Source organism: Mandrillus leucophaeus, unplaced genomic scaffold, assembly GCF_000951045.1.
Source record: "Mandrillus leucophaeus isolate KB7577 unplaced genomic scaffold, Mleu.le_1.0 Scaffold770, whole genome shotgun sequence".
NCBI classification, from domain to species: Eukaryota; Metazoa; Chordata; class Mammalia; order Primates; family Cercopithecidae; genus Mandrillus; species Mandrillus leucophaeus.
In genome coordinates this window covers 1390-10975 of record NW_012108364.1, presented here as the reverse complement: position 1 = coordinate 10975, position 9586 = coordinate 1390, and the positions used below count along the sequence as shown (strand labels likewise).

The window sequence follows — 9586 nt, the reverse complement described above, 5'->3', positions numbered from 1 at the left end:
TTTTAAGACAGTCTAACTCTGTTGCCCAGGCTGGAGTGCAGTGATGTGATCTCAGCTCACTGCAATTTCTGCCTCCTGGGCTCAAGCCATACTCTCGCCCCAGCCTCTCGAGTAGCTGGGAGCTGGGACTACAGGCTTGTGCCACCACACCTGGCTAATTTTTGCATTTTTAGTAGAGACAGGGTTTCACCACATTGGCCAGGCTTGTCTCAAACTCCTAATCTCAGGTGACCTGCCCACCTCTGCCTCCCAAAGTGCTGGGATTACAGGCGTGAGCCACTGTGCCCAGCCTTATATCATTACCTTTGAAAAGAGTTGACCCTGATTATGGGTTCGCAAGTCATCACTCAAATGCGATATTATACGGTGCCTCACTCTGAGTAGGTCCAGACAATGAGAGTCGAGTCTAGACAAGTCTACTCAGTTACATGGTTCCCTGAACACTGGCTGAGAGGGGTTTATGCAGAACTGAACTTAAAAAAATCAAGCATCCTAAAGGTGCTGCAGAGAGAAAAAAAGAAAAAATAATAAAATTAAAAAATTAAAAACTCAAGCAAAATCACATAAGCCATGGTCTTCCTGAGCTTCGATCACACATGCTCTAGCATCCTCTGCAGAGGGCACAGTAGCGAGAAATGGAGGTCACATGCCTCTCAAAGGCAGGCACTTGCCACTTGGTTCTGGCTAATGCGTGGTAAAGAAGGGCGAGGGACGCATTTGCCTGGACAAGGTCACCAGGGCATGGGGGAGTCAGGAAGCCAAAGGTCAGCCCTCCTCCACTCACCAAGCCATGGGCCCCGACGCAGGGCTAGCCCCACCTGGAGGATGGGGTACCTTTTTCTAATTTGTATTACTGTCCAGGCCAGCAATGGCCCTGCTGAAATGCAGGCCCAGAATTGACTGAGCCTTCAAAATTTATACTTACTTACAGTTTTAAATGTAATCTCTCATTTTTTAACTCAGGTTAAAAGAGGAGGAGAAGAAAGCAAACAGGCTGTGGGAATTCAGTTGACTCATTGGCTATCAATGGGCACATCTGCTTTAGAAAATCAAAGTTGTGCCCCTTAATAGTTAATTATGATGCCTCCACTATTTATCAGAACTCAAGAGTTTTTCATGTTAACTTTTTTAAAGGATAACTGCTTCTTAGTCTTTTTTTTTCTTTTCTGACAGAGTCTCATGCTGTCGCCCAAGCAGGAGTACAGTGACATATTCTTGGCTCACTGCAACCTCTGCCTCCTGGGTTCAAGTGATTCTCCTGCCTCAGCCTCCCGAGTAACTGAGACTACAGGCGTGCGCCACCATGCCCAGCTAATTTTTGTATTTTCAGTAGAGACGGGGTTTCACCATGTTGATCAGGCTATTCTTGAACTCCTGACCTCAAAATACCTGCCTTGGCCTCTCAAAGTGCTGGGATTACAAGTGTGAGCCACCACGCCTGGCCACTTCTTAGTCTTTCACATATTCCAGGCACCCAGGACACAGAAGGAATGAGACAGTCTCTGCCCTTGGCCATTCAGAGTCTGGTTGGGAGAAGTTGGAGGAAGGCAGGCATTTTCTTCTGGGGAGAGCCAAGGCAGGCCTCCCAAATGAGGTAGTGATTATGGTCCTGACTCTCCTACTGAACTTGGACCCACCTTTGACTTCTTAGCTCCTCTACCTAGATTCAGGGAACAATGATGATGATGATGATGATGACGATGATGATGATAACAGTGATGATAAAGATTATTATGACATCAACGACAATTTTTTGGAGACTTTGCCAGGCAATAAGCTAAGGTTAGAATGACAGTCTATTAAAGTTTGCAGAAAACTTAGAGATGATGTTAGTTCCACCTCCTCTCAACAGGGAGATGTCGTGGTTCAGAAGGATGCAGTGGCTGGCCCAGAGTCACCCAGAGAGAGGACCAGTGGCAGAACAAGGGACAGAATTCATTTCTTAAATTGCAATTCAGTGTGCCTCCCATGAAGCCCCCTTCTTTTTTAGCTTTGAGCAGAGGAAGTACCATCATCTGTTTCCCTCTGGTTATAACTCTTTAATGAAGACAAATTTAAAAAGTCACATTATGATGCTCAAAGCTCTGACCTCTCATCATAATGAGAAGCAAAAGACATGCCATAAAGATGACATTTCCCACAGGAACAATATTAGAATTATGTGATGCAATCTCAACCAAGGACGTGGTATCAAACAAGACACAGCTAATAATGTATCATAATAGCAAGGATACAGTAGCAAGGATGGGCCTCAATAAACATTTAGAGTGGAAAATTATGCTCTAACTCATATAACACAAGTACACTGAACGTGATTTTTTTTTTTTTTTTTGAGACAGGTTCTTCGTATGTTGCCCAGACTGGAGTGTAATGGTGTGATCACATCTTAAGTGACCTCCGCCTTCTGGGCTCAAGCCATCCTCCTACCTCAGCCTCCTGAGCAGCTGGAACCACAGGCATACACCATCACACCTGGCTGACTTTTATATTTTTAGTAGAGATGGGATTTTGCCATAGTGCCCAGGCTGGTCTTGAACTTCTGAGCTCAAGTAATCCACCTGCCTCAGCCTCTCAAAGTGCTGGGATTACAGGTGTGTGCCCCCGTGCCCAGGCTGAACCAGAACATAATTATACATTGATTAATGTATAATATGGAATAAACTCAAAGCTATATTCTAGCCATAAAAATACAATAGTGAACATTAAACATCTAATAAGTGATATTTTGATTTACCCTCTTAGAATTTAGAAGAGCTTTTGGGGTCTTGATCTCTAAAAGTCACTTAAGGAGGCATGGGTTAAGTTTCTTTCCCTCTTCTACGCCCTCTGGTAAGCCAGGGTATCAAAATCCACCATTGATCTTTTTCTATACACGAAGTACTACAGGAGGTTTTATTAACGTTCCACTTGAAAAGCTCATTAAAAATAAGAACTTACCCACCATCTCTCTCTCTCTCTCCTGAGTTTATAAAAGCTATCGAGTGTAGCAGCTTAGAATCACGCTAAATAAAAGCCACCTGCAAATAAGTGTTGTTAAATTTCTTCATCTACATCTTCTATTAATCCAAACCCACTACTCAATCTTTTGTCAGCAAACCTAATGTTTTTCTTCCTGAAAATCTGGATGGTACCAACTGCCTTACAGAGTTGTTATGAAGCTCCAATGACATAATGCACTTAATTAATACGATGCCAGGCCCACCACAGGGCTTAATGCCGACATCATGCCAGGAACAGTTCCAGTTTCTGGGGACGCAGCAGTGAACAAATAAATAGCCACTTTCATGGAGAAATCATTCCAGTAGGGAGAGAGTAAACAAATATACACAACACACACACATACTTACATTGGCAGATGGTAGAAATGCTACGGAGGAAACAGAACAAGGACATTGGGATTTGGGGTTTAGCCTGAGTGAGACGGAAAGTCTGGGAGGGGTTGGAGCAGGGCAGGGCTGTGACCCACCACCCTGCCTGCTGCCTAATAGACTGTGAGATATTCTCAGGGAACTCACTGAAAGAAGTTTCTGACCTTTCTTCCCAGAACTGTGGAAGCCAAGCCTGGAAAAGATCAGGTCTCTGAAGATGGCGGTGTGGTGAGTGTGAACACCTGGGGCAGCTGGTGACCTGGGTGTGTATGTTGGGGGCAGCACGGGCTGACCATTCCACGACTTGGCAGAAGCTTCACCACACGAGGCAGGAGAAGAGAACTGAAGCCAAGCTCAAAATTCACTTTATTAGAGGCTGGGGGTAGGAGTAGGTAGGGCCAACTACATAATTTTTAGGGTCTACCTAGTGCAAAATGAAAATGCTGTTCAAAAATTAAAAATTTTGGTTAATGGGCACAACAAAATAGAATGAATAAGACCTAGTATTTGCTAACACAACAGGATGACTACAGTAAAAAAAAAAAATTAATTGTACATTTAAAAATAACTAAAAGAGTATAATTGGAGTGTTTGTAACATAAAGGATAAATGCTTGAGGAAATAGATACCTTATTTACCCTGATGGGATTATTACACACTGCATGCCTGCATCAAAATATCTCATGTAACCCATAAACATTATATATACACCTACTAGGTACCAATGAAAATTTAATTTTTTTAATAAAAAATAAAAATAAAACGAAGAATTTCAAGATGATAACAGCGATCATTACAGAAGCATGGGTTCTGTGAGCCCGGAGCCCAGTGCAACCGCGTGGGCCACATGCCCACCCAGGCTGCTTGTTGGCTCAGGGGCGAGAAGGCTATGCTAGACTGAGATTTAGGGATCACGTGTGACTTTAAGTTATCAGGGATAGCCTTTGACTTTAAGTTATCAGGGATAGCCTTTCTAGGCTCATGATGACGGTGCGTCAGCTGCAAATTCAGAGAGCGATTGTTAAAACAGAGATAGAGTTCCTTTTCTCTCTCTAAACTCCTCTACTTTTTACATTTTATTGTTATCGTGGTAAAATATATACAACATAACTTGTCATTTTAACTGTTGACAAAATTCAGAGTCATTATATACATTCACAATGTTGGATAATCGTCACCACTATTTAGAGCTAAAACTTTTTGTCATCCCCCAAAAAAACTTGCACCCATCAAACAGCTTCTCCTTCCTCACTCCCCGCAGCCCCTGGTAACCTCTGTTCTACTTTCTGTCTCTATGAATTTGCCTATTTTAGGTATGGAGGTAGAATTATTAACTACCATAGATTTTTTTTCAGTGATTCCAAGCCAACACGGCCTTTGATCTACGGTGCTGTCAGAGCTCTTGGTGACCCTCACCTGCATGTAGAGCAAATCTAGGGCCGCCCTGCAGTCCATCAGCGTGGAGTCGAGGGATGGATCCATATACCTGCAAAATTCAGGAGCGCGAAATTCATTCCTGTGACATGGCTCATGGACACACCTGGCAAGTGCTTTGGAAAGTGGTGGCCCTCTACCCTATGAACCGGGGCCCCCTTTTCTAACAAAACCACACCTCCACTCCCCCAGCTTTCACTCTGCCCCTCCACCTCTTTTGTTTCCTAATTTCTTTACACTGTAAGCTCTTACCTGGAGGGCTCTGAAAATAAAGAGGCACAAAAATAAAGCTTTAGGGGAATGGTCTGCATCCCTCTTCATACTCAGCCTCACTCTTGGCCACCAAGCCCTGGAATCCCTTTCTCCACCGCACAATACCTGGCATAGTCGTCTGCCCCATACGGATCCACCCCTATATTCACCACCCTGCAGCAGGGCCACCCTCATTGGTTGCCTGAGCTGCTCTGGGAGCCTCCTTCCCAGGCTTTCTGTGTCAGCCATGTGCCCTTAACCTCATGCTCCACATTCTAACCAGAGTGGTCTTTCCTGTGAAACTTTTCAGACTCTCATGGTTTCCAGAGTTAGATATTTATTCTGCTCGCTTTCAAGGCTCCTCCCGGGACCACCCCCACTTTCATTTCCAGTTCCATCTCTCACCAACCCCACCACCAATGCTACATTCCAACCATGTTTTCTCTCCTGTCCCCCTGCCTGGAAGACCAAGCCCACGCCAATCTCCTCCCCTGACTGATTGGCCTTTCTTTGCAAGCCTCAAGCAACGCACCCTCCTCTGGTCCCTACTTCCCAAGGCTGTATTAGCCCGCCCATCCACTGTGCTTCCTCTGCACCCTGAGTTTATTCCAATCGCCGCCCTGATTAAGTTTTCTTGACACCATCTGTGAAGAACCCCAAGGCCAGGGGCCTATCCAGAGTTGCCCCTCTGGATCTTGGTAGAGTGATTTGCAAATCGCAGGGGCTCCGTGTCTGCCTATCAGATCCAGAATCACGAGGAACTGAAATTAATGACTGTAGAAGCACAGTAGTATGTTAAGAAGGGACTGAAACTGTCAGGAAAGGGTACCTATGGCTGATCTCTGCCAACCAGAAGGCAGAGGTAAGCAGAGTTGCTACGCTCAGAAGAATAGGGTGATTAGACCAATGGGGTTGGCTTAGACCACGAAAGGGATAAATATGGTGCTTGAAGGTCAACTTCCTTTTGGGGTGGGGAGCAGTAACTGAAGCATCCCTACTTACATTCCAGGTAACTATGCACCCACACATCCCAGAGATGCCTGTGTGCAGAGAAAAGACCCATCCCAGACTGGGGCTCCCACAGGCCAGCACAGGCACCCTCTGGCCTGGAGGAAGCCATATCATCAACACTGGAGAGATGCACCCAGGCATCTCTCCTTAAGGACAGAAAAGTTCTTAAGATGCCGCTCAGGCCTCACTGAGGCTTCACCTGCTGGGAATCACTCGGCTTTTGGAGTTAGCCTTCCAGCTCCCACCCAACAAGACTTCCCTCAGGAAAGAGGGCAAGGCACCTGCAGGAGCCTATGCCAGAATCTCCCCTCCAGAGACCTGATCCTTAGCTGTAACAACAGAAGTGGGACCTCCTTTCTTCCCAGTTCCCATCAACAAAGGCAATCTGCCTGAATCTGAGATGCTGGCTTATAATTTGGGGTAGATGTTTTCTCTTGCATGTATCACCTAGAGTTTACCTATTTAATAAAGACATAGGCAGTGCCTAATTTCTAATTCAAGCTTCAAGATAAGAAACAGAATTGTCATCTCTCCTTTGATCTCAAGTTTTCAGGAGAGCACATGAGTGAAAATCTAAGCCCCAGGGATTTTTTTTTTTTTACTTCCTATAATCACCATATCATCAATATAACAGTCACAAACATGACCAAAACTTACTGAGTATATGGGACTATTCTACATAACCCTTACAATAATCCTATGATGTAGACACTATTTTTATTATTCCCATTTTACAGATAAAGAAACTGAGGCTTAGAGAGCTTGAACAAACTTGGCTAGGTTTATGCAGCTAAGACCTGAGCAAGCCGCGACTTAGATTCACATACTGTAATTCTAGGAACAACTGTGCTCAGCCACTCACTACAGTAAGCAGCTTCCAGAAGAGCTGTTCTCTAAACCATTGAATGGAACCAAGTCCTTCTCCCCTTCTCAGGGTTTCACACCTCAAGAGCTGGACCACTCCTCAAGATACTTCTGAACGGCAGTATACAAATTGCCTCGCTGGGAATATCCTTCCACAATTCAAAGCCACAAACTGGAGCTCTAGAGCAAGGCATCACAAGGTCAAGGGAATTCTTAGATTTCAAAATACTTTTCTTTAAAACCTCTGTACTCAGATAGCAGAATAAATGGGCTGGGAGAGAGCGAGCCTAAGGAGCAATCCCCTGCGGCCACAGTAATAAACGCTGGGAGCTGCAGGTTATAGGACTGGGGGTGCATAAGGTCCTGCTGCTTGGTGCTATTTTCTATAATATTTTGTTCTCCACAGGCCCCTGTGTTACTAGAGGAAATGACAGTATTTTCTGCTGAGGGACATTTGTGTCCTATCTATCTAGGAATACAGATGGCCGTGGTACACATCCTTTAGGCCTGTGTAAGCCCAGTACTTAGAGTTCAAATTCACTGCAAACTGGCTGAATCCACCCTTCACCTTCAGGGAATGCCGCACTTCTACGGATGAATCGGATCTGATTGTAATCACCAACAAAGTCCCTCCATTAATACAGTCAGTGATGCACTGCAAAGCAAACCCAAGGCCAGCCGTTTCTCACCATTACCTGCTTTGATCCACATCCCCTGGCCCCGCCCCTGGTTTTCAAGTCTTACTTTCTTGTTCGCCTATCAGTAGAGATACAGAAAGATGACTACCCTCCTCATTTTCATACCCCACCCAGCCCTGAGTATTTACCTGAGACTACTGAAAGTCATCCTCAACATCCTATTCTTTAGGACAAATATTCAGAAACTAGTTTATTTCACCCTCTCTCATTTTCATGGCTTTTCTTTTCTTTTTGAGACAGGGTCTTGCACTGCTGCCCAGGTTGGAGTGCAGTGGTGTAATCTTGGTTCACTGCAGCCTCAATCTTCTGGGCTCAAGTGATTCTCCTGCCTCAGCCTCCTGAATAGCTGGGACCATAGATGCACAACACCACAGCTGGCTATTTTTTTTTTATTTTTAGTGGAGATGAGGTCTTGCTGTGTTGCCCAGGCTGATCTTGAACTCCTGGGCTCCAGCAATCCTCTTGCCTTGGTCTCCCAAAGTACTGGGATTATAGGCATAAGACACAGCACCTGGCCTTCATTGCTTTTCTTACAACCTTCTCTAAGTTCTTGGTCTCCAGCTGTCAGGCTGTGAGCAGGATGTGACGGGACTCTGATAAGTCTTGATGGGCAATGGTGAAATGTCCTCAAACGCCTCTGTCATTTTCAGTACCTACTTACCACTTTCGGAGTCCAACCTTACAGTTTTCCACTTCAGAACTTCCAAGACTAACATAAGGGAGTTCAAAGTCGGCCAATTTTTTCACAACTAGAGAAAGGGGAAAGCTGGTCTTACTGGCTGAAATAGCACAGACAGCTTATATATAGCAGCTTTCAAATGAGAAAATAAAACCTTATTATTGGAAATAATAAAATCACAGTAAGAATATCCTCTGTATTTATATGTAATTTTAACTTTCTGAAGTTCATTCAAAAAATAAATATCATTTGATCCTCAAAAATATCCGCCCCTTGAGTGGGGGATGTTTTACACTGTGATACAGATGAAAAAACAGATCCAGAGACATCCAGCGCCTTTGCAGCTCACCACAGGGCCTAGCAGCCAACCCTCTACACAAGCCCCTTATCTTCCAACTCAAAATCACCTCCCCTGGCTTCTTGAGGACATTTACAAACTACTTTGATATAACTGACACCATTTCACACAAAAACCTTGTAATATCTTAAAACATACTATAGAGAAAACAAAAGATATGAGAATCAGATTGTCTTCTTACACTATCTCATTACGCTTTAAAAAAGGTATGTAATAACTCATTGATATCATCCACAAATATTCCTTAACAAGGAAAAGTGATGTTGTGGTGGGGCGTCCTGACCCCCGGAGTCTAGCACTCCATTCACAGGAAAGGGTGCAGGCAGGTGGTCAGTGGTCAGGCCTAGTCTGCAGTAAAGGGGAGGGGCATCAGAATTAGGGCTGGGGGTGCACAAGTGCAGTTACTGGACCACCCAAGGTATGAGTGGTTTGCCTCCACTCTCCCCTAACAAGGACGCAACCTCCCATTCCCCAAACCCTTAACCCAGTGACTGAGAACAGCAGTAGGGATCATAGCCTGGTGGGTGGCCAGTCCCTCAGCTGTGAGTCCTGCATCAAGCCCCTGCTCACACCTGTCCACCCCATCTCCTAGCTGATTCATTTGTTCCTTCCTTCTTACCAGAGAGCTTGCCCTCCTTGCCAAACCGAATGAGAAAGAGGCCGAAGTAGCCCAAGAGCTCCCGACACAGTCCAATTTTGTGTGATGCCACCTTTAACCAGAAACAAGCAGAAGGGGGAAAGGTTAGGTGTGCCCACCATGCATCCTAACTGTGACATGCACACTTGGAAATGGCCGGTACACAGCAATAAAAAGTGCTGTCATGGGTTAGTGAACACTCAAAGAAAGCTTTTTGGAATCCAAAAACAGTATCCATTTTAGAAAATTTTAAAACACAAAAAATTATAATAAAGAAAATAGAAA

At 44.7% G+C, this 9586-nt stretch overlaps 1 protein-coding gene across 1 annotated transcript in view; it reads right to left on the bottom strand.

Moving 5' to 3' along the window:
* The window catches only part of SNX31 (sorting nexin 31), a gene marked incomplete at its 5' end in the record, with an annotated part of 40254 nt that extends 30880 nt beyond the window's left edge, over positions 1 to 9374 (bottom strand). The window contains 3 exons of the mRNA XM_011966735.1: positions 4785 to 4854; positions 8289 to 8376; positions 9284 to 9374. Of these exons, the coding sequence (XP_011822125.1) occupies positions 4785 to 4854; positions 8289 to 8376; positions 9284 to 9374 (249 nt within the window). The remainder of the gene's footprint in view (positions 1 to 4784; positions 4855 to 8288; positions 8377 to 9283) is intronic.
* Positions 9375 to 9586: the final 212 nt, after the last annotated feature.